At 33.1% G+C, this 26,574-nt stretch overlaps 1 protein-coding gene across 2 annotated transcripts in view; it reads right to left on the reverse strand.

The window, feature by feature from the left end:
* Positions 1-5,403: 5,403 nt before the first annotated feature.
* LOC128997972 (fatty acid-binding protein, muscle-like) overlaps positions 5,404-26,574 on the reverse strand; it is a 40,519-nt gene continuing 19,348 nt past the window's right edge. Inside the window, exons 1-3 of one of the 2 annotated variants that reach the window (XM_054423846.1) lie at positions 22,026-22,185; positions 12,136-12,407; positions 5,404-5,771 (exon numbers count right to left, since the gene is read on the reverse strand). In XM_054423846.1, the coding sequence (XP_054279821.1) occupies positions 5,718-5,771; positions 12,136-12,407; positions 22,026-22,101 (402 nt within the window). In that variant the 5' untranslated portion in view covers positions 22,102-22,185 and the 3' untranslated portion in view covers positions 5,404-5,717. Of the gene's footprint in view, positions 5,772-12,135; positions 12,408-22,025; positions 22,186-26,574 lie in introns of those variants that run through there. The other variant, XM_054423845.1, reaches the window with a different exon arrangement.

The following is a 26,574-nucleotide window of genomic DNA, read 5'->3' on the forward strand; positions in this document are numbered from 1 at the left end:
ATTAAAACATAGTTTTAATTTATATAAGTTATAATTGCAAACATTTAAAACTCCAAAAAGTCAATACCGTAAAATGGCTGGTTTTTTCTACATTTTTTTTTTGGCCAACTCGTCAATAACTTAACATCATCAAAGTTCATTTTCAGATTTACCTACATCACTTTCTGTACACATCATCATTTAGGCCTAAATGATTTTAATGACCGTAAAAACTAGGCTACTTATTTTAGGAACTTTTTGTAACACTTTTACCTTACGAATCTTTTATGTCGCCCTCTTTCTAAAATCACTGCCACTTGGTTTTTTGCTCATTTCACAGAAAAAGGGTGTGATATTACAACGTAAAATAACATCCTTCAAACTTAAATAAAATCATAAGCAAAAACACGGCCAGTATCTTTACTTGCTAACAACTGTACTGCTTGATACTGTAATAAGTTTCTCGCCATTTGAAAAAAGCAACTGACATTGAGTATAATGAAAAAAGGACATAACAAATTAATAGCCTACAAATAAAGACAGACGATTAAGTATAGTTAATGACAGGCCTAATATACAAACAGTGGCAGTGATGAGTCATGAGTGGAAGACGAAGTGAGGAGGTTTCAGATATTTTCCAATTAGTGTCTGTTACTAGCGCACCCAACAAAACAAAAAAAACTCTTGCGCCCCTGGACCAGGGCCCATTTTTAACCGCGGTACTGGGTAAGTTAAAACTTTCATCCCTAGATCTTAGAAAGACAGCTGTGATGTCATAGGCATATTTGATATACATTTTGATAGTGTTGTTACCCTTCAAAGTGCCATCTATAAATAAATCGTACCCTAGGCTATTATGTGCCAAGCCTTGATAAAAATTACTAAACGTAGGTAGCTGCGATGTTGTTTCATAAGTTAGACCTAAGTTAATCGTAAACAAAAAAAAAACATACCGGTAGCTAAACCTAACCTAGCCATAACCTACTGATCGCAAACGCGGCACCTTAAGTTATTTGTTTGACATTTCCTTTCGATAGTTTGGAAGGACGTAGGCCTAATTATAAAGCTGCAGCCTTCTGGGGTTACAGTTCCGCAGAGAACCTGCGATCTTATTAAGTTATCAGATCAATAACAATTTATCAATATTTTTATAAATATTAACATAGGCCTAGGCCTAAGTTTAGGCCTAGTTAACTTTAATATTGCATTGACTTTAATTTTCCCAGTTAGCTTATACATTAAGTTATAGGCCTAAGAGGCTAACTTTATGTTTTCTTTTGTTGCTTTTTCATTAAATAGGTTAGGCTATATTTGGCTAGTAAGTTACCGTCTCAGGCTATATTTTGTTTGTGGTTAAATATGCTTATAGGCTAGTTAATATCGATAGAAACGTAGGCAAAACAAATCATAGGTCAATTTGATATTTACATTGGGAAGAAGAATAAACATTTAATTTAACTTACCAAAGATATTTATCATTAAGTCATACATCTGTTCACAGATCACAGGTTCTCTTCGGAACTGTAAGTTAAGTTACCCCCTTCTGGTCTTAAAATATTCATCTGCCTACAAGACTAGGCCTGAATTTTAACATAACCTTACCAATTAACATCATTTTTAGTCTTAACTGTAAGTTAGGCCTAGGCTAACTTATGACAGGTTCTAAGTAACTTAGGCATAAGTTTAGCTACGGTATTTGTTAAGTAGACCTAGGCCTAGCTTGTCTCCAAGCTAAATTAGTTCAGACCAAGGACATATTGCAATGAATTAGGTCTAGGTTATCTCCTGAAGTTGGCTTCCTTAGTTTTGTAAACTACAGCCTAATTTTTCCCTAAAGAGCCTCCATCCGTAGAGTTTTTAAGGGGTTAGGAAGGCTATTGTAACCTATTTCCACTTATAAAGTATTTAAATTAGATTACCACCATTCGAGTTATTAACAAAACATATGCTAAATCTCTTAATAACTTACAATAACGATAATAATTTGTGTAACTTACCTTAACTCAAGTTGGTCGAATCGCCACTGAAGTTAAAAAGTCGAAGATGTAGTAACGCAAATCTTAAAGAATATAAAGTAAAAAGTAACTAATAGACCTATTTAATAAGTAAATAATAACAAAACAACGAATTCTTCACGTGTAACACTGAAAATCAGAAGTAGATGCTCTAGTCTAAACACAGCCACAAGGACAAGACAACGTTTGTTGTGAGTTGTGAGACAAAGACAAGACAAACAATATGGCGGTGGCGGATCGGATCGGATGCTGACCCCCGCTGTTTTGCTCCCATAATGCATCAGCGAACATCGTCGAACCTAAGAAAACGCAGAGACTCGGGTATCTCGCGCGGCAGAATATTTTGTTCATCATCTATGAATATTATAGTATAGTATGTGTTACAAATACATTTTACACAGGATGTTGAAAAAATGCAGGGAAATAAATACAACACTACAATTTTTTTCGTATTTTTCTATTGATATAAAATACATATATTATCTGTATCATCAATACCTTTACTTATTTTACTGCATTCTCGAAAGTTAATTTATGCCCTCAAAACAACATTTAGGTGAAAATTTACACTTTGTTTCTTCATTTTACAGTATTTTATGCAAAATTTATTTTGGATGAAACCGTATTTTCATATTGGTATATAATATGTATATTATCTGTATCATTAATACATATACGTTGGTTATACCTTAATCCCGAATATTTACGTATTATATACATTGCTTGCTACATGGGATGTTATGACTTAGCCTATTGTACAATATGTTTTTAATGGCCAAATAAAATTATTGGTTGATTGATTAAGGCTGCACTTGGCGCAGGACTGCACTGGACCAGTTATTCCCATCGATGTATAAAACTAACATGTGAGTTTGTTGTATAAAACTCAATGTTAGTTTTATACATCGATGGTTATACCAACCCAAAGTCTATTTGACCACTCTCCTTACCTTAATTTTGTTAAATGAAATTGGAAGAACCTTTTCTTCAAGCTAGGAAAAAGTTATATATTTGTCCGTGAACGCGATACCTCGAGTAATTTTGTCCGGTTTTGATGAAAAAATTTGGTTTAAAGGTGTGAGGCCAGATAAACTTGAATAGTTCGTAAGCCAGCATGATCGGACCATGGGAACGGGGTTTTCCGGGGGGGGGGGGGGGGGTTTATGGGGTAAAAAATAGTATTTTTCTAATTTTTGACCCTCAAAACACAATATTTCCTGATTTCTCTTTAGACCTTTTTAAAGAGCTTAAGAAAACAAATCGTTTAGTATATCAGAGTGTTTTTGTACGGTTATTGGTAACGTACATTATTTAAATAAAATCAAAATACTGTAAATTTAAAATTACATTGTTATTCTTATGGAGAATATTGTAAAATAATGTAGTTTGCTTGTTTATGGATTTTTACCAAACTGGGAAAATTTATTTATTTTATACTTTAGCTATTACTATTTTACTAAAAACCACACTTTATTAGCTTCCTTGTAGCAGCAAACCTAGCTACTCGTTAAACCTAATGATATTTAAATAGATTTAATTGAAAATTAATTCAGACAAATGTAAATTCGCTTAGTTCATTTGCTGCGGTGGGGGTATTCCTCTCCTGATAGTAAACGTCCACATTGAACGTTAAATAATTGTACGGCTTTTCATTGAAGAAGGTATCTTTTATAGAGAAAGTTATCTTTGCCTAGGAGATATATCTTTAATTGACAGGTGAACTTTTTTCTTGGGCCAATCCCCAGGTATAAAAATAGTACGTAACTATACCATATTGGTTGAATCAAATACAGACGTTTAGATCAGAAGACAGAAGTTCAATACCCTAACCACTCAACCAGCCATTAATGATCAGCCAGCCAGTAACTTATGGTTTATGCATGCTTGTTATTGTTTCAAAAACAGAAGCAATTGATATTTTATTTTGAAATCATAATAACTTAAACGAAATCATCTTATAAAATTATATAAATATATACTAACGAGAATGAGACTTAGACTATTTCTATGCCTTATCAATCTTTCAACAATCAAGTTGTGGCAAAGTACACATAAAAAATATTTATCATTTATTTCAAAGATCCATAAATTAAGGTCTCCTGCCATCCCATCGCATGCCATTCGAGCTATTCCAAATCTGAGACCAAAGTCGTTCTTACTTATCGAATAGACAATTTCAACCTCTGTAGGACAATAAGAATTGTCGTGGTATTAAAAAAACCATGTGAAAGAAAATTGATGCTACCCACCTAGCATATCTCGTTCTGTGTTAAGGTTTCAGGTTTCTGTTGGAAGGGTGTCGATCACTGATTATTACTGTTTCCAGTTGACAGATCTGAATGCAGGAAAGTTGTTTAGCTTTAAAAATGTGCAGTGGTTTGGGGAGTGGGTAGAAGCCTATGTACATTGGCACGTAGCAGCTGGCAGTTCTTCAGTGGGTGTTCTTCAGTTTTCATCGAGGAAGTGATTTAATTAGAGAAAACTTTGCTTGCAGATCAGTATGTTCCAAAACTCCAGGGCTGATCGCAGTCCTTGATAGTCTTAGAGACGTCCCTATTATTTTGATGATCTCTCTTGTTCAGTCACACCACTACCTACATGCGAAATTACCAAACTAACACTGCTTCAAATGAGACTGATGAAAAACATCAGTCAGCTTAGACAATGAAAAACATTGTGAAAAAGTTTAAAATCACCTTCAAACTGCCTCTATTCCTTGCACAATTTTTCACATCCAATCATTTTAATCCATATCCATCAACTGGCAAATGGACTTTAATAGTTGTTGACGGTTGAGACCACAAAAATCTCATTAAAACGTGGTTTACACTTGGCAGGAGCGTCAATTTTCTATCACAACTTTCTTTGAATACTAATAACAAGACTAATCGTCCCATACCTGCTAGAATAGTAGCGGATAATGTATGGAACATGACTTCGGTCTCAGATTTGAAAGCTCACATATCTACAATAACAACTCAATGGAGACCTCAATTTACTGACAACCCCCCTGGATTTAAATTTTTTGTAGGAGAGAGCTAATAAAGCATCTCAATCCCTCTGTTTGAAGATTCATACCGCTACTACAAGTATTAATATTTTTTACAGCTATAAACAATCCTGAATATACCAACCTAATCACGGATATAACTTTTTGCCACAACACTAGAATATTACCGTACCTCTATCACATGTGTTACAAAAAATAAAAGTAAGGATGTGAATTAACTCTTCTGGTGTGCAACTCCTGTATTACAGAATTTAGGATCTAATTATTTATAATAGCAACAGTGAATTTTGTTTTAAATAATACACTTTTTGCTTGGGCACTTACTGTAAACATTCATTGAAAGTAGGTGTTTTTAAACTAGCCAATATATGTTTTTGATAAGACAAGATAACAAGAACAAATGGTTTAAGCGAATTTTATTTCAAGAAACAAGTAGAAACATTTTGAACTCAATAGATTTTTTGGCAAATTCATAGTTTTGTCATTATACAGATTCATCATGTCTGTTCTTTAATTTAAAATTAAAGCACTTTTATCTTTGAGACAACAATGACTTATATATAATCTTAAGGCTAAAATATAGGACGTATGGTAGGATAGCTTAACTGGAAAAACATTCAAAACTACTTATCTAGTAATATGAAAATATAAAAAGTCTTTAGAATACATGTAAATGTACATGTAAATAGTTGAGATTAGGAGAGAAGGCCAGATTACTGAACTGCTTTGTAGACTCTTGTACAAGTTATGTCATCGACAGTCAGGAGCTGAAACAAATCAAATTTGGTTGAATCACAATGTTTCCAATGTAACTTTAATAACAAGTTAAGTAGCAGGTACAACTACTGTTTGAACAACAATTTCAACAATTTAAAGTTTTTGTTAGGTACTTAAGTAACAATTTGCTGCTAAAATGTTTAGTAGGAGTCCGCCCCAACTAGGGACTATTGACTATTTTGTTTGAATATTGAGCAAGAAAATAATATCCATGTGTCAGAAATTTGTATCTGCTTTTTGAAGGCTCTTAGAAGGGAAACACCTCCTTGTACTTCTAAATAAAGGCTCGTTAATAAAGATCTACAACCCGTTACCAAAGTGTAAAAGGTTAAAATTACTATAAATCATTTTGCATCTCACTGATTAGACTGCTGAAACACAAAAAAATAGTAAAATTATAATAAGTATAATAAGAAGAAAATCAAAAAGATACAACAAGAAACCACCAAAAACAAAGGGAAACATAACACAATCTGGATCAGGTTTACCAATGCAGTGACAGCTACAGGTCAAGAAAATATTACTTAACTAACCAATCAAGTTTTTAAGACAGCAGCTTAATATAAAGCAAACGTAATATTGATGGCGGAGTGAAAATTGAATGAACTGAGATGACCCATATTTTACTTCATTGCTAACTAAGATCAGTGGTTTCTTTGGCCGGGACAATCATCAAGGAAAAATTCTCCAGTTTAAAACTATCAAAAAATGTTACTGAGTGTCTTTAGGGAATATCCAGAATGAGAGTGACTCTCAGCTATTTAACTTTAATCACTTATCAAACCATCTTTGATTTAGTTTATTTTATGACCCATGACTATTTCTTTATAGCAATTTAGCAATCTCTTGAGGGACTAATAATAAGAAGCTACAACTTTCCTAAATGATAGTAGGTAGGTATTTTTAAGTAGGTCAATGTGACACAAATTTCAATGTGTGGTGTGAATTAAAAATAGAGCAGTTGTTAAAATAATGGATACCTGCCTTTCACAGGCTTTCGATTTTTTCCTTTAAAATTTGATATATTTTAAATTTGAATGAAGTAAAATCAGTCATAAACAATTTTTGTCTGACTTTCTGTTTGACTGCCACACACTCTTGTGGATATATTTTTGTGTTTCACTTTCACGTATAAAACAGCTTTAGTGTGTGAAATAGTTACCAGTAGATATGATTAAGTGATAACTTAAGAAGATCACTGAAGATGCCACACAATAAGCTGGTCAAATGCATAGGGTGACACAAACATCTTACCTACTCAAGAACTACAAGTTATAAGATCAAAGGTAATGTAGCTAATAAAATTCAAGTTCTAGAAACTGGGATGGAAAATAAAATAGTTATTGTTTTCCACAAAAATTAATTTCCAATAATTTATGAAAAGTCTTAAGACAAACACTAGCTATAATGAAAGAATGGAGGTCACAGAACAAAAGAAAGAAAGTGATTAAAGGGGTTGGGAAGGGATGATGTTGAATTCTGGAGGGAAGACTTCTTGCTTACTTTGGTTAAGTGCTACACTGACTTTTCAAACAAATCTGAAAGCAGCTTCTTAAAAGTGATTCTAAATTACTGGAATTTAGTTATTTATGTGTAGCTTATTTCACAGCTAAAAGATACCATTAGTAAAAATATAGTTATAAAATTGTTTTAAATTTACTGAAAATGTACCCAACAAGTGTTAAGCAATGCCTGTTATGTCATGCTTCATGTATGGTGTGCTTACTACAAAATGGCAGAATTTCTGCGGGTTTACTGTTACTCTGAGATTGGTTATTTGACAGCTGGGTATTTTCTCTGTAATCCGTAATTGTCCAGCAATGCTTCAAGCACACGATGGCTGTAATGAAAATTTGGTATTTCCACGTTTTAAGAGTAAACAATTGAAAAAACTTATTTTTGAAAAAAATCTAACTCATAACCTAATTCACAAAAGGGGAAGGGGGGGGCTCCTATCACCCGATTTTGCTGGTTTGTGAACTCAATCAAGATTATCCAGTTCTAAACATTCATGCCAAATTTCATCAAAATCAGACCAAAATGGCTTGAGTTCAAGTACACACACAAACAGGGTGTTGAAAAAGTCTTAACACTCCCAACAAAAATTAAACGGCGTAAGATAAAACTTCAACATATTACTATACGATGACTTTTCTAGCTTTTTGCAAGAAATCAAAAGTTTGCCCCCCTCCCCCTATAAGGGTAGAAAGGGGGCAAATAAACATTTTCAAATGTAAAGACCCATGTTGTGACCCCTCATTTTAAAGGTCTTAATTAGTAGAATACAATGCCGCAAATGTGAACTCAAACGGATAACCGAGTCGACAATGGCAGCCGTTCAAAGGTTTTATGTTCAATCATGTCCATTTTATGTTATGTTCAATGTTTTATGTTTTATGTTCAAATTTAACTTTAATTTGATGTGCATATTGACCTATCCATACGTTTATGATTTTCCTCCCACTTCTAGCGGTCCATCCCTCTAGCCCTGGGTCCATCCCCCTGAGGACGTACCGCATACCGGTAATTGAAATATGTGTTGAAATCATAAACGTATGGATAGGTCAATATGCGCATAAAATTAAAGGTCTTAATTAGAAGAATACAATGCCACAAACTTGAGCTCAAAAGAACAACTGAGTAAAAAATGAGAGCTGTTAAAATATTCAAAATGGAATATTCAAGATTTCTTTAAACGGCTGCCATATTGAAAGCGGTTATCGTTTGAGTTCAAATTTGTGGCATTGTATTCTACTAATTAAGACCTTTAAAATGAGGGGTCACAACATGGGTCTTTATATTTGAAAATGTTTAGTTACACCCTATCTACCCATAAAGGGGGAGAGGGCCAAACTTTTGATTTCTTGCAAAAAGCTAGAAAAGTCATCATATAAATATATCATATATATATTATATGTTTGAAGTTGCAAAATTTTATCTTACACCGTTTAATTTATTTTTGGGTGTGTTAAGACTTTTCCAACTGTATATATTTAGACACTGTATATAAAAATAGGTGTTTAATCCTCTGGGGACCTCAAAATGAAAAAGTTAGTGGGTCTAATGTTTACGTCTTTCCATGCCATCCATGGTAATAGCTTCTTCCCTATAGGGAAATTCGCTAAAATAAACCATTAAATTGCAATCATTTAGACATATCTCACCTCCTACACTGAAATCCAAATGTTGTCCTACAAACAATCATGTTTGCTGAACACCTGTCATTAGTTAACCAACCTTGATTGAAAATGTTGACCTGTGCTTGTTTCCAGGGTGACAAATGCTTGTTTTCAGTACTAAAATTAATATCAATGAATAGGATCTATTTTATATTTCTTACAAATAAGTTCAGTATTATTTCTTATTCCTATTTAAGATGAATTTTACCCCTTTTAATACAATTTGTATCCACCTAGGTAAAATTTTTTAAGTAAAAAGGGTTTGTTGAGATTATCAAAGTTTAAAAACGTTTGATAACTAAGATATTGAAGTAAATGTTACACTAGTTGTTGCAACTCAAGTAAATGTTACACTAGTGATTGCAACTGGCAACATTACTGTTGTTATTTAAGGTCAAAACATCATACACTATAATTTACTATCTAAGAAGATAAGATATTACCCTTGATATTAGAATAGTGTTATTTAGGTAAATTTCCAGTCCTTTAGATTCTTCTCAATTGTATTACAATAATTTTGTGACCCAAGGTAGTCCCAAAATGTTAAAAAATATGTTACACTAAAAAATATTCAAAACCTTTTACGAATCTTAATTTTTATAGAAGGAACTAGCTCATTATTTTATGATTTTCCATACAAGAAAACAGGAAAACGAAGAACCGGCCACCTCTGGCCCTAATCCGCATATAGAAGTTTGGTTAGGTTGGTTAGGTTATGTTAAGTTGGGTTATGTAAATTAATATAGCCCCTGAATTTACGACCAGTGGCCAGGACCCCTACACTCAAGAAAATGAATTATAAGCTTATAATGTTTCAAATTCTTGTTGACATTTTTCATCATTTTATGCTATTAAAAATCAATCTCAAATCAAAAAAAGTCATATCTTTCAATAGTTTTTTCATAATAATAATTAGTTTTGGTTTTTACTAACAGTTATTTTAGATAAATTGTGTGGGTGTTATCTGAATTAAAATCATTAAAACTCTGAGTGATAAGGGCAAAGCTCAAACCCCTCTACATGAAGGGCCCATGGATGGATCACTACAATAATACAATCACGAGATAGCCCCTTTAATTGAAGTCAATAGAGTCTATTAAGCCAATTCATTTAAGCAAGAATTCTATTATATCCTCATCAAAGGATTGCTGCTTCCCTTAGACACACTTGAGCCCAGGACATTAAGTTGTGGATTGCATGAATTCACGAATAAATAAACAAATGTATAAAGGCCTGTATGTGTTTTTCTTTATTTTAATCATGAAAATTTTTTCTGTATGTCTTTGTACGAAGTAAAAATAGGTACTTTTCTCAAAATTAAAGATTTTGATGTTTTGTTTAGTTTTATGGTTCAATTTAGCTCTAAATAAATTATTTATAAAAATTAGGTGCCTACATTAATTAAATTACAACTTTGTCACAGTTCACTTCGGGCTTCAACTGTTTAATACGTGTTTTCATGAGGGAAGTGTGGGATCAAAACAATGTGCAATCGGGTCCTAGAAAGATGCAGACATATTTTTTTTATAAAAACAAATGCGTCCGGGGGGACACTCTGTGGTGTCACAAACAGAGAGTTAATAATAGAACGATATTCTTATCCTCCATTGTGTATCAGTTGTTAAATAAACACATGGTTAGTCGGTGGATCATTCGGTAGCGTCACGGACTTCGGGCCCAAGGCAGCGATGCCGTGGGTTCGGATTTTGGTCACTGCCACTACTTTTTATCAGTCACTTCGCCCTTGTACTGTACCGGCTCAGCCCTTGCTGTGCTGGATACGTTCCACACACAGATCCATAGTCTATGTGGACGGGCAAATACAAGGTTAAAAGAGGCCGCCAACCTCTTTAAAAAGAATATTATCATTATAGCTAAAGGTCAATCACACAGGGTATGATTTTACCTATACAACTTACAAACTAGACTTGTATGATCTATTTAGGTTTCAATCTTGCCAGAAATTCTTAGCCAGAAGTATATTGTCAAGAATTTCTGGCAATCTGAATAATAATTAAAATTCAATTGAGAATATTTTATTCAATATAACAGTCTACTCTAGATAATGTTGTGTGCTAAAATGAAAAGGCTAATCGAGCCAAATTTATCTTATGTAATTTCAACCTTTAACTGTTAGAAATGAGTATATTGCATGAACAGTACTCATAGAGTTAGGGCAAATATTTTCATAGGTAATGATAATTAAGTCTTCTTTTGGAAATATTTCTTTCTTTTATATTCGTAAAAATGTAAAAATATAACCTAATGATACTTCTTTAATTAAGAATGTTTTAGAATAAAATTATATTGTGTCATTTTCCTTTATTACTTATATTTCAGGCAGTCAAATATTTATGTCTTAATTTTTAAAAGTATAGTTACCTATATTAATTTATGACAGGTAACGCTACAGGTATTATTAGGAGTGACGGTTTCAGTAACGGCCTGATAAGATTGAACTCTAAGTTTATATTTAAGTTGTTGTGTACGCTGATAACAAATACTGGATAAAGTGGCCAGTCAATTTCCAAGTTGTTTTATGTTTTGTTAAATGTTTGTTTTTAAGGAAATAAATTCATTATTATAAAATTTTTTTTTTAATTAATTGTTTCTGAGGGAGCATTTCACAAGATCAGAAGATGAAAAGTACAGTCATTACTAGTAGTAAAATTTTACATCATGAAGTAAACTTATGAGAGAGACTGTCCTTTGGACTTTGGATTGTGTGATCCTAAGAGGGTCAGAAGATCCAAAATATATGAATCAGTAGTTCCAAATATCAGAATATCTTTGGAACTGAACTCCTGATTAATATATTTATAGGATCTTCTGACCCTGACTAGGACAGTCTCTTTCATAAGTTAACTTTACAATGTAAAACTGTAATTATGGTACCTAATGAATGTACTTTTGGATCTTCTGATCTTTGGATCGATCTAATATTTTTGGATCTTGTGATCTAAAATATCAACTTGGATCTTCTGATTTTGGACCTTGTGAAGATGATCCGTTGCTGGTTGTATGGTGAAAAGTGTATATAGGAAACTCATCCTGGAAGGTGTTAACAGTACTTGCAAGAAATCCCCATCCTACAGGAACTATCATACTCAAATCGCAAACACCTACTTCCCGGTCTTGTAGTGAACATACTATAGCAGCATTTGTAAAAACATACCATTTTGACTTCATCGTTGGTGAACTCTCTGATGATCTTTGACTCTTTGGCTCCTTTCTGGATGTGGATCAGCTTGTTGCCATCCTGGGTGATGATACTTTTGACTTTCCTGCCGTCGGGAGTTTCTTCCTCAAACTCCTCCCCCAGACGGAACTTGATGGCCGTATTCTTGAAGGTGGAATTAGATGTGAGTGTGTACTCTCCAGAGTTCTCGGTTAACTCAATCACGGGACTCACTGTGTTTCCCATCTTGCGAGTCATGAGTCCAACGCCTGCAACAATATAGGTATTTAAGTTTAGAATGAGTAGTTTTTTTTAACAAACTACCCATATAGTTTTAGCAAATTTCCCTATATAGATAATAGCCCTATATAGATAATAGCTATTACTATAAGTCTCACGGTTAGACCTAAACCACTTTTTATTTGTGTCCAGTTTATATTTTTTATGTTTATGTGTATTGAATGTTGAAGGAATAACTCTAACTATTGACTTCTGGATGAAGGGTAAAAGAAACATCCAATAAACTGTGTATGAATTAGCTATAACCAATGTTCATTAAAATAGACCATCGAATGAGCAGCTCACAAATGTACGAAGTTGACTGCAAAACTAACGATTTAAAATGGAACTTTATATCCACAAATTATAATTATTTAATAAACTATTCAACAACCAAATTTGTCTTAAATGATGTACTGCATGATTTATACATTTTATGTACAATACTTTTCTCATTACCGGTATGCTATATTATAATAATTAAGCCTCAGACACAAGTCCTCCATTCTAACCACTAACTAGCTTTGCAGTAAACTTATATTTTATTGACTTCTTTTTTGATGCAACAGACTAGTACGACTATAAAGTTAATTCCAGAGAAATTAAAAAAGTTTTTTTTTTACATTTTCTTTGGGTTTTACCGGTAGGACATTTGTTTTGGGGTGAGAAAAATATGCCACAAACCTATTTATTGTAAATAAAAAAAAAAACATAACCTGTATTACATTTTTTACAAACTAATGTAAATATCTTGATTGTATGATCATGACTTACTTGATAAAAAAAAAAATAAACAAAGTATGATGATTAATTGTGATTTATAATTTGTGTATTTGAAGCAAAACAACTGAGATACAAATTACTTTTAGAATGTTAAGTCAACACCCGGTAGTGATGATAGTTAAAAGGTTATCAAAATATGTACGATTGGGATATTTCTGATAGATTGGCAAACTTTGGTGTCAAGGGCCAGACAATAGAGTCAGCTTCTAGTTCATCACTTCTGCTGACACCCACCTCTCTGTTCTGGCATTCTATTCTGACAAGCACAGCTCAACCCACTGCTGAAACTCAACCCACTGATGACACTCAACCCACTGCTGAAACTCAACCCACTGCTGAAACTCAACCCACTGCTGAAACTCAACCCACTGCTGAAACTCAACCCACTGATGACACTCATCCTACTGCTGAAACTCAACCCACTGATGACACTCAACCCACTGCTGAAACTCAACCCACTGCTGAAACTCAACCCACTGCCAAAACTCAACCCATTGCTAAAAATCAAATCTTTGCTGAACTCCACCCACTGTTCTGAATAATCTTTTTCTGTCTCTCAACACACTACTAAAAATTAACCCATTGCTCTCACTAAACCACCAGTTCTTTTTTTTACTTTTAGATGAATACTTTTAATATGATTGAGATGGAATGTTAATCAAGCGTCAGTTTCATTTCGTCCAACCCGCAAACAAAACCACAACCATTTTTAAACGTATTGTTATTTTTGAACAACAGACATGAAATCTGTAAAATTTATCTCCGTAAAATCTACAGTTTTAAAATCTATGTTAGTTATGGTGTTAAGTATGTTTGTGAATTTTAACTTTTTTATTGAAATCACTTTTAGATTAGATTTTTGGACATGCCCTTTACATATATTTTTAATCTGTCCCCAAAACCACATGGCCTGTTAATTGTCTTAAACTTATGTGATTTATGGACGGTTTTTTTGTGGACAACCTAGAACCTACAGTTATAAAATCAATGTAATTTTATTAGTTAAAGTATTATAGATTATTCAAAGCACTTTGCTTCAATTGTATCAATAAAAAAATAAATTCCAAGAATGGAAAAAGTTCAACTACTTTCTTTAGTCCTTTGTTTGAAGTTCATTGTTGGTGATGGTGAGTTAATGTTGTTCAAAGGTTTATTGCGGACATTTTCCATCACGAATGTAAAAAAAACAATACACAACGTTTCGGGATCTGGAATCTGATCCCGTCTTCAGGTGAAAAAACTTAACTAACACATTACAACTAACAATACACAAACGCCCAACCTAAGTTGGAATACACTACCGAGGGTAGTAGTAAAAAAATATGCACTGTATAGCAGTCAAGTCATGATACAACATGCAATTAATAACAAATCACAAAACACTATAATCTATAAAAGGTTTACGTACAAAAAACTCACACAATGGAACACTAACAACACCGTACGCTATGACTCCACCAATGAGACTGAACCAACATGGCTGACCAATCGGAAACACGGAGACAACAGAAATGGCTTCCGGTCCCTGGAAAAGTAAAACCAACAAAATGGCGGAGCGATGTACGATGCCGCAAGATGGGTGTTAATTATGTTTATTCATATCACGAGTTTTACTACGAGTTAACATAACGCGCGAATTTTGAGGAGAACTCGTTATTTCCCTATTTATTGAACAATTAAGTTCCCTATCCTTTAGTTCCTTGTTCAAAATGGGTAGCCAAAGTGGCCTTATTTCAACCGATGACTGACTGATTGGTTGGTCTGCTAATTTAATGTATGAGGCTTCAATGAGTTTACGTTTGAAAAAATGAGGTTCCTTATGGACAATTTTTGCCTCTTCAAAATTCATACGATGATTTTCGGACCAGCAATGATGAGCGATCTTAGATTTTTCCACTAAACCTTTTTTGGTGTTTTCTCTGTGTTCTTTGATTCTAATGTTCAACGGTCTTTTTGTCTCGCCATAGTAAGGCCTGGAACAATCATTGCAATTTATTCTGTAAACACAGTTTTTAGTATCCTGAGTGTCATTTTTGGGTTTTGTTTTGACGAGACTCTGCCTAAGTGTGTTTTGTGTCCTAAATGCTGTTTGCACATTAAATTTCCTAGCAACCCTTCTGATTTTTTTCCGACAGTCCTGACACATACGGGATTGACATGTGGACGAGTTTTTTCCTTGCGATTTTGTAAAGGTTCACGCGTAGCCCTATCTTTCTTGCATTTGTTTATAATGGATCGAGGGTATCCGTTACTAGCCAAATCCTGTTCTACTTTCTTAATTTCATCCTTTAACTCATCCTGATTGGAGCAAATGCTCTTAGCCCTGTCAAACAGAGAGTAAGCAACACCCTCCTTGACAGAAATTTGGTGGTTTGATTGAAAGTTTAGATACTGCCCTGTGTGTGTCTTTTTTCTATAAACAGATGTTCTAAGACTGTTCAAATGCTTTTCTACGCACACGTCCAAAAAGGGGAGTTTGTTTTGTGATTCCACCTCCATGGTTAGTTTTATGGAGGATGAAACGCTATTAAGATGCTCTAAAAACTCATTCAATTTATCATCTCCATGAGGGAAAACCACGAAAGTGTCATCGACATATCTCCACCATATCCTCGGTTTGAGCCGAGCTGAAGCCAAAGCTTTTTGCTCAAACTCCTCCATAAAGATGTTGGCAAAGATAGGTGACAATGGTGACCCCATGGCCATACCCTCATCTTGACGGTATAATTTACCCTCTAATTGGAAATAGTTACATGCCTACTTCATTTAACGCTTTCTTGAGAATGATTCTTGAGATGACTGAGATTGATTAATTAATTAAATAATTTATTATTTTCCTTTTTACCTTAGCTTAAACACATCAAAATAGAAGACTCGGAAATAAGGTTGCATGGTGATAGATTAGTGGGCCTAATATTATCAATAGTCAATATTTAATCTGATCCCATACTTATTATAATTATTGCAGAACCACCTTTCAGTATGTTCCTATTGCATTTTCTGTCTTTTTTGCTATATACAGACTGTCCCAAAAGTCCCGGACCGGTTTAATATTTTCTAAACGACAACAGATAAATCAATAAGATTTGGTACATCAACATCACACCTAAAAATATACTTTTTTATGGAAATATAAATTTTCTGTCACATCATGGGGACGTCGCGCAAGGAGTCAGAAGGAAATCTTAAATAGAAGCATAGGTTGACATGTACATCAAATTAAAGGTCTTTAATAGCAGAATATAGTGCTGCAAATTTGAAATCAAATGGACAACCAAGTCAAGAATGACAGTGGTTCAAAGATTCTTTTAATTTGCATTTGGGGGCACAGCCCTAGGAATCGGAAAAACATTTTTAACGTAAGCATAGGTCGATATGCACATCAAATTAAAGGTCTTCACTAGTAGATTACAATGCCGTAAACTCAAGCTCAAAAGAACGCCTGAGTAAAAAATGGCAGTCGTTCAAAGATTCAAAATGGCAGGTTCAAGAAATCTTTGAACGGCCACCATTTTGTAACGGGTGATCCTTTCGAGGCGCGGTTTCCGGCATTGAACTCTGCTAGCTAAGCCCTTTAAACTGATGTGCATATTGACCTATGCTCCTATTTAAGATTACCTTCTGACTCCTCGTGGGACGTCCCCATGATATGACAGAAAATTGATAGTTCCTTAAAAAAGTAGATTTTTAAGTGTGGTGTTGATGTGCAAAATCTTATTGATTTATCTGCTGTCGTTTAGAAAATATTAAACCGGTCCGGGACTTTTGGGACAGTCTGTATATATATATATATATGATCTTATGTATCTATTATTTTCTCTAAATATTTTATCAATTATTTTAAGTAAGTAAACTGAAACAGTTATACTGACTTTTTATAGCTCATATGATTCAATGTTTTAAATAGGTAGTTGCAATAGATTTGAATACAATACATATAATTAGTTTGAAATATATGGCATAGATTAAGATAAATTAAGTCCAATTGATAATTTGTAAATATCCAAGTATCGTTTTATTCTTAAAAAATTCTAAATTCACTAAATGTTCATCACATTATAAAAAATATCTCCAAAATTAGGTAAAAATATTTTATTTAATAACTTGGCCTTTTTCCAAAATGATTAGTAAATAATCATGTTATTTGCGATTTCAAAGTTAAAAGCTTTTGGAATCAATGTTTGGCTGGATATTTATGGAATATAATAATCAAAGCAATTATTGTTTGCACAGAGGATGCCTCATGTGGCAGCTCCATTTTACAAATGAACTGGACAGAGGAAATATTGGATTTAATAACATATCAATTAATAGATGTTAGGGAAATGGATTAAAAAATGAAATCACCGTTAGAATCGATGTTTACATTTACTAGGTCTCCAATACTACAGTATCAGCTTTATGAGAACTCTTAGATTGGTCTTTCACTATATTTAGTACCCTGATAATTAGACCAATTCGTTAATTACAAGGCAAACATGTGGTTCGGATTCCACTATAAACTGTAGGTTCCATGGAATACAGTTTGGTATTGCAGTTTGGAAAGAAATTGCAAAATTTTATGTTTTAGCCTGAAAATGGGAAAACCCATTTTTACCCTGTAAAACCACCCATCAACCCCTGTGCCCATAGTCTGATCACGCTGGGCGGGAAATCGTTAGCATAAAATGTAGCTTTAGAAGTTTATACCACATTTAATCAAAATCGGACCATTTTTGATCGAGTTATCGTGGTAACGGACACGTATATAAATAAATAAATATTTATACATGAATTTGAACGAATTGTGTTTTTGCCTCTGGGGACTTCAAAACGAAAAAGTAAATCGGTCCCAGGTCCAGGTCTTACAATGAGACCTAGAATAATAGCTTATTCCCTATAGGGTAAATTCGCTAAAACCTGTTTAATGATGCTTTATAGTATAATGATTTTTTTGTTGTGAAATAAGGTAGAAGAATAAGTAAGGGTAAGCTAGCCAGGTTGCATCTCATTTTATCAGGCAATTTATAATTTATCACATAAAACTCAATTACACGTGCATATAATTACACCTACACACTGCAATATTTCTGAATCGCAAGTTTTAATCCAGCTATATTGGTGCATGGTAAAACAGAAACGAAGTTAGGAGGGTATTTTAATTGCTCACCAAACAACTCCCTAAATAGAGTTAAATTGATTTTTAATTTCCAATCACGGTGAGTCAATGAAATAATTAATTCAATTTGCATCGAGGCGTCAGTATTGTCTGGGTTGATTTTAAATGTCACGTTTTCCAACTAAACCCAAATCAGATCAAATCAGTTTCCTGTGGAAACTTTGGCTTCTGGTTTTAAAAACTCGCTAGTGGAATTTGATAATATTTGTATAACTAACTTTTATATTGCTGTATATTACTGACACGGTAACTTTTATATTACGTATTTTTCTTGGTAGGTATTTTATAATTTCCTCAAGAAAATTTAGTATATTGTCATATCTTATTGTAAAGTTCCATTAAACACTTAGTGGTGGTCAGGTGGAGATGCGTAAAATTCACACGAGTCAATTCACACATAAAAACACACAGTAAAAAAATATTCTTTTACGGATTTTCTATTGCGCTATCTACATTTTTTGACTCTGTGCGGTTCCAGCAGCCGCTCCGCCGCGCGCCGGCGTCCGTCAGTCGATTTCCGATTTCATCTCACCGATATTTTTGATTGTTCGGACGCGTGAAGGACGTGTTAGAAAACAGTTTTTTTTATTTAAATAATTGTGTTTATATTTAAATTGTTGTGAGTAACAACCAAACAAGATGGACAATGAAAATGCGATAGAATATTTTGTTTGAATTTTAATAAAATAACTGTAACATCACCGTAAATAAAGTGATGGAAGACTAACTGAAACCAAATGAAATGACTGACAATTGACGGATGCAACTGAGACTGAACTGTAATTGGTCTGTGATGGAACTTTGGTGGATATTTTCATTGTAATGAGAAAAATTACTAGTGTAAATAAAAAAAATATATTTTGTATATTGTCACAAGAGAATTAAACAACGAAGTCCATAAATGCCAGCGGATCGATAGTTGTGGAGTATATAATCTATCGTAATTGTTTGTAATTGTAAGCACAGATTACGTTGTACATCATAGTACAAACGTTGTCCTTTGAATGTCGTGAAAGAGCATCATATTCAGTATGCAGGCAGTATATTTATTGGGGAGTGTATACAGTGTTTTCAATATGAACTAAATTATTCTGATACCTAAAAAATAGTTAGTTAATCTTGCATGCCAGTTTTTTTATTTTTTTATTTTTTTTAGAGGAAGTAAACCCCTTACGGCCTTAATAATCGTTCACTAGAACCCACATCAGACAGGTTAACTAAAATAATAGTTGTTATTGAATAAATCTGTTGTATTATTCGTCGAGTGTTTTCTTTACTGAGAAATATGTTGAAATCTACTTCTGTTAACCACCGACATTCATTAAACAAAGTAGCCTACCAAAATTGGCAAAGTAGCCAAAAGAATACAGAAAAACATTGGCATGGATATTTCCAAGGCATTGGGAGTAAAGTTCTTTGGGGACAATCGACTCAGTAAATAAAGAACAGGGACAAAAATCAACTCTGTTGCTAATATTTAATGTTGATGTAACAGATAAAACTTAATGTAGTGCTTTGACTGCTTAGAAATGCGATCAAAGGTTCTCTGTATAAGATGAAAATAATGCAGTAGTTCACATTAAACGACCTTCTACTCAAGATAACGTAATTTAAGGTTTGTCAGTTACTTGACACTGCGGACGCACGAAATACGGTGTACAAATAAAACCAGTCCGTTATATTTATAGAGCTACCATAAATATTCAACTTTAAATTTTGACACTGAAATTTTGGTTAGAACGTAAAATGGAAACAGCAATTTGTAAAGTATGATGTAGAAAGCGGAAAATATGATATAATTGTTATAGTTTAACCTTTTCAGAGCCAAACAGGACTTGTAGGGTTACTTGTAGCCGGAGTGTGTTCTTTCAGGGCGAAGATGTAAAGAAATAAAGTCGATTTAAGCCAACGGGACATTACAATATACCTCTATTGCAGCATACATGCAGCCTAAACGGTTTCCAAATTCCAGGTTGTATTTTCACTACAATATTCCTTGTCTAATTGTCAGATTTATTTTCAATTGAAATAACATTAATCTTGACGAATTCTTAACGATTTTGATGCTACAGTGACGGCTTTAAAATATATTTTTATTGAAATTTTAGTTGCTTAGTATGAAATAAACAAATTGACTAAATTAGTTAAACATATACATCCTTAAACCAACAAACTACAACAGTTAATTCACCAAATTCACGGAATTCATCCATAATAATAACGTGAGAGTTTTAAATTTACAATTTTTCTTAGAATTTATCCGTTATGTAAGCCACACAACAGCACTTCAATCAAAATCAAATCAAATCAAAATACTTTTATTCCAAAAATTAAACAGTACAATAATAGAACAATATATTACATGGAATTATTCCCCCGGATAAACTGTTGATCTGTGATCGGGGGAAGAGTTCTTGTAAACCATTGTCAGGCAATATACAAAGTACATTTAAAATTTGTTCGATGCTACATCTACTTCTACCTACATCTACTAGAAATTAAAAAAGACAATGACATTCATAAATTGAATATTAGAAAAGAAAGTATTGGATTATTTGTTTTTAAGCTCTACAAAATATTTTCAAATGTATTGAAAAAACGGGAAGAACCAATTTCTACCCCATAGTTCCTTATAACATGCTGGTTCGCGATTTCATTCGAATAGATGTAGGTTCACACGTTTGTACCAAATTTTATCACAATTTGGTGATTTTTTACCTAAATTATCATGCCAATGGACATATTATACAAATATGTGTTATCTATATGACTTTGAACGGATGGCGGTTTTGTCCTTTGGGGACATCCAAACGGAAAATCGGTCCGGGCCCAGGTCTTACCATGAGAAGTACGGTACCGGTAATATATTTTACCTTTTATAGAAAATTCACTAAAAAAGTAAAACCAAGATCACAACTTAGGATAAGAAGCGTGAAAATGTAAATATTTCATCCTAATCCTCTCACAGAAACCTAAAATTGTTGAATATTGAATGGAGTTACACATGATTAGCTTAGGACTACTCTTAATTTACTTTAAAATCAGCAGAAGCTAACAAAAAAATAAATCCTAACCGTAAAATGAAACATAACGAGAAAAGATTAATTCAATTTTCAAATTTTTAGACAATAGAACAGATAATGGCTACTAAGAGAAAGCTTCAATAAGATCCCATTTAGTCAAACTGATTAGACTTAACGTTAAAAGCCTTATTGTTATAATATATTGTAAAGCAACTAAATCAAAAGGTATTTGAGATCCTTTTAATATCCAGATCTGTTTTCCAACAGTTTAACGCTATCAAAGTAAAATTAGAATTGCTGAAAGCATTTTCATCGAGAAGGATCTCGTCTTACAAGAACTTGTGAATAACTGTAAGCCGATTAAATACCGTTTCGTGGAATTGTTTGTTGTAATATATATTTCCAGTGAATTAAGTGGTCAAGCTAAAATTATCTAACCTAATTATTTGAATTGATATAAGCCATAGATTATTAAATACATCGCTAACGAGCATTAGATTTTATCGAATGTTTGACCAATCTAAACCTGTCTGTAATCCTTGAGTTTTCAACATGAAACTCTCCTAGTTGAAAATTAAAAAAGACCGTAATAAAAGTGTTTAAAATTTTAAATCTTTTAGAAATCTCAAAGAAGATAGACTCACCCAAAGCCTTCATGTATTCTTCGAACTTATCGCTGGTGGCCAACTTGTACTTCCTGTTGAAGATGAGGGAAGCCATGTTCGATTAGCAACGACGAAGAGAAGCTACAGAGAAGACGGAGGGTAGTGGACTGTGTCTGGGTAGGGCTAGGGCAGGGTTCCGACTAGGGTAGGGTTCTGGGCTCAAGACTATGATAACGACTGATAACAATTGACCTTAGATCTACGACCAACCGTCAAACGTGAATCACTCTTCCCTCTTCCCAGTCTTCAACGGGGTCAACATAATAAATAACTAAAACTAAAAAAGTATTGCTGTGTTTGTTAATTTAAATTCATAAATTTATATAATTATGTATGACTATTTGGAGAGTGTTTGATATAATACAATGGGTAATCCTCTTTGACTCTTTGAATATCCTTCATGGACCATTGTGATGCCTTCCTTATTATTCATTCGAACTATTCTATAGTAAGAATAAAATTACAGAACTCCGTTGGTTTCAACAACGAAAAAAAGAAACATAATTAATTCCATCCAAACAATATTATTTCCCCCAAAAAATAATTATACTTTGCTGATTCGCACACTGCTGTAAAAATTGGATGATGCGTACAACCATATATAAAACATACTCACTTGTGTTGCTTAGTCTATGGTACAACTTTCCATAGCATAATATTGTTTTATTCGTCATGCTATTGCCCCACAAAGTTTATCAATGTGGAACTTAATACTACTCCTGCCATCGCTTATTAAGCTTAATAAAAACTATATTATGGTGTTTGTTTTATAACATTTCGTGTTTTAAGGACGAAATGTATGTTTGAATTTATTTTCCAGGATCCAAGGGGGGGCTTTAGCCCCTGTAGCCCCCTCCCCTTGGAATCACCACTGGATGTGTTGTAATTAGAAAGAGGACCTAGTGTTAGCATTTTTTGATTTTGCTAAGAAATGCCTGTACAATTTTAAACCAATATTGATTTATCATCTCCAACAATAAGTTTTAAATAATGATGGTTTTATTTCAAAATTTATTCAACGTTGTTAATTACCCTATGTTTTGTTCAAACAGATCCGTAGTTGGCAATGAAATAGGCCCTGTTTCTTTTGTGAAAAACAAAATAATCTTCATATATTTATACAGTGTATATTAATTTAGCTGTAAATATTACTTCGTAGACAAGATAACACAGGAATTCAAGTGACTGGAGTTTATTTAGTAAGAAAACTAAGCAACAAATAAATATTACTCTCATAAGCTTTTTATTGTTTACACTGTAAAACAATTTCAAACAAAAGTATTGAATCTAATTTCGTAATAGAATTTTTCACAAAGGTTAGCAAACGTTTGAACATCGAGTCAAACGAAGTGGTTTTAATTTCCGTTGATTATGATCCATTGCACTTAAAAGGGTGATTAATATTTACGAATCTATTTAGGTTTTATAATGAATGGGTATCATTATCGTGCCATGACTTTTCAAAGCTATGATTAAAATTCTTTGTTTGTTTGTGTTACTTTACTACCAAGCTATAATTTTACGTTGACAATTTAAATAGTTGCAATCCCACAAGTAACATTATTATGCTTCTCAAAGCCTAGTTTTATTTTCTCAGGTTTTTGTCAAGGAGAACAGGATGTTTCAGGCGAATGACGAGGTGTGTGTATCAAACTTGTCTGCTGATTTGACTAAAATACACATGGAAGCGTTGCAACGCGCACTTGCGCTCTTGAAACCCTACAGTAGCCCCGCGTGTTTTGGACAACGCGTGCTGCAACGAGTGTCTGGGAGGTAAGCAGCACGCGTTACGTTATGATCTGTGGAACGGGGCCATACACACGTGAGAAGTGGAATGGGCGTCTTTGAGCAAAAGACTTTGATTTTTTTATTTATTTACTGTGTATTTACTTACCTTAAGGTAATTAGGAGGTTATTTTGTTATGAAATTTAATACTGTACCTAACAATGTTCTCACAAGGTACTAAACCATCCTGGTTGTTTGCCAACACTTCGCCAAATGAAGCCATTAGTATTCTAAAACACCTTATTTAACATATTTTCTTAGATTACCCGAAGTGGTAAAAAACGGCGAGTTAAACCTTCACGTATTCCCCCAGGGCTTTTAGCGAATCCTTCGTGATTTTCTTTTGTTTTTTTCGTTGGGTACATTTTTCGTTTTGAATGGGATCGGTCGAAACCCTGGTTTTGCTAGCTATCTACAGTCTACATTTTTGTTATAATATATAGCATCATTAATTAATAGCCCAATGACAAAGGGTATGCACCCTTGTTTGACCCGCTGTCCAAAACGAGTGGATTTAGAGAAAAAGATGGAGAATAAAAACGTTAGGAAATTAATTCACGTCCCAAGACAATCGGCTTATAAAATACATTGTGTTCGATAAGACATTTTAAAGCTAGATGCCATCTCGGAAGTGGTGGTCATTTAAAAAAGGTGGAATTAATATATTTTAATGAAAGAAAAAATAGTTTAGGTTCGCCATTTAAGTACTTCTCTAAACAAATTAGTTTCTGAGATACCAATGGTATCACAGTTGTTGTTCACCTTGTATACTGCTTACTTACAAACAATGTCTTCAATTATTACATTCAAGCCTACTCTATGTTTGTACGGGTTAAAGTATATCATAAGACAACACATTTGACAGTAAACTAACCACTTGTAGTGTTACTGGCTCAAACCAATCAGCGCTGGAAGCAAAGTAATTTGAGGATATCATCACACAATCTCGCCATATACAGGATGTCCATAGAAAACGCTTCAGGACTTTGGGAAAAGAATTCTCATACTAAAAGGAAGAAAAAAGTCTATGTGAAGGTATGTCCGAAAATGCACATTTATCCAGTTATCCGCCATTTTGTTTTTTATACAAAAATATTTTTATCTGTGAAGTTTTTCATTTGGTGATTATGAAATTTGGTAACCATGTTAACATACACAATACCTATAATAGAAAAAATAATAAAGTTGTTCCGATTGTAAATTTCAAAATGTCCGATCTTTTTCGATCTTGGTATCGTTTGATAGGAAATTAAAAATGCTAAAAAAAGTATTCTTGACATTTGTTCATAGTATTAGCCGTTTTTGAGTTATTTTAAGCTAGAAAAATTCAAACGGCCGCCATTTTGAAATTAAAAATCGGAACAACTTTATTTTTTTTTCTATCATAGGTCTTTTGTATGTTAACATGGTTACAAAATTTCATAATCATCGAATGAAAAACTTCACAGATAAAAATATTTTTGTATAAAAAACAAAATGGTGGATAACTGGGTAAATATGCATTTTCGGACATACCTTCACATAGACTTTTTTCTTCCTTTTAGTATGAGGATTCATTTCCCAAAGTCCTGAAACGTTTTTATGGACACCCTGTATATGAATGTTGGGAATCTGAAATGACAACTTCAATCTAATGAAGATTTTACTTTTTATTTAAGGCTTAGGAGAAATCAGTGGTTATTTTATATGTTGAAAGGTAAATCTTTTGGGTATTTAAAAACTATAAATTTAAAACGAATATCAAATAAATAATTTATTCATTTTTGAAACTTAAAAAGAAGTAATAAAAGAGTTGTACCAACAAGGAATGATATTAAATCAAGATCCTAACTCACCTTAATGGTAAAGTGGCCGGTTTACTTGTTCGAGAAGAAAATGAATCTCCCCATAATGATAAAATTTTACCTGCCTTCGCTTTCAATTTTGTTTTAAGTCCTTTGTATATTTTGGATCTTCTCTTTCTGTAATTTGGATTTAACGCGTTTTATTATTGCATGGATAAACATATAAACAAAATAAAATATAAGTTAGTCATTGTACTACATCAAAGACTATTGGATCGCACTTTGTTTGCAAAGTGAAATACATACAATTTTCTTAAGCGTTTTTCATACCTATGTATTTTTAATTTTGCCAAACATTTGTAAAGGTTTTCATCACCGATATTATATTATAGTCTTAGTAGTTTTATATTATTATTCATTTGATGCTCACGCCATAACGAAGAAAAAATTGAAAATCTTCGATAATCTGTTGACAATGAAACGTCATAAAACGAACTTGGTACTTTTCAAAGATAGAGAAATTGATTTTCAGAAGACAAAATATGGAGAACCTTATTTTCAATACTTTGTTTTGAAACTATACAAACAGCATTTCTGGAATAGATTTGCATACAGATTTGTAATGCCAATGTGCAACGTTTTATTGAAACTTACAATTGAAGCGTAGCTTAAAATTTAATAAATAACTATCACGCTATAACATTTATGTACTATATATGTGTTGATTTCAATGTTAACTCACAAAATTAAATTAACAATATAAATGTTTAGACCCAGCTTATGGCATTATTATACGGAAAGTATATTTACACTAATACTGTTAACTCGTGAAACGGTAAAGTTATACTGTCTTGTGAATTAACAGTGTCAGTGTAATTATATATTTCAGATGTTATTATACGTATTTTTATTTACTTTCCGTAAATTTAATAACACGTATAATGCTGATCAAGAAGTT

The sequence above is a fragment of the Macrosteles quadrilineatus genome, unplaced genomic scaffold (assembly GCF_028750875.1).
Source record: "Macrosteles quadrilineatus isolate MER2022 unplaced genomic scaffold, UCM_ALF_1.0 Scaffold_7__1_contigs__length_78375512, whole genome shotgun sequence".
In the NCBI taxonomy this organism is placed as follows: Eukaryota; Metazoa; Arthropoda; class Insecta; order Hemiptera; family Cicadellidae; genus Macrosteles; species Macrosteles quadrilineatus.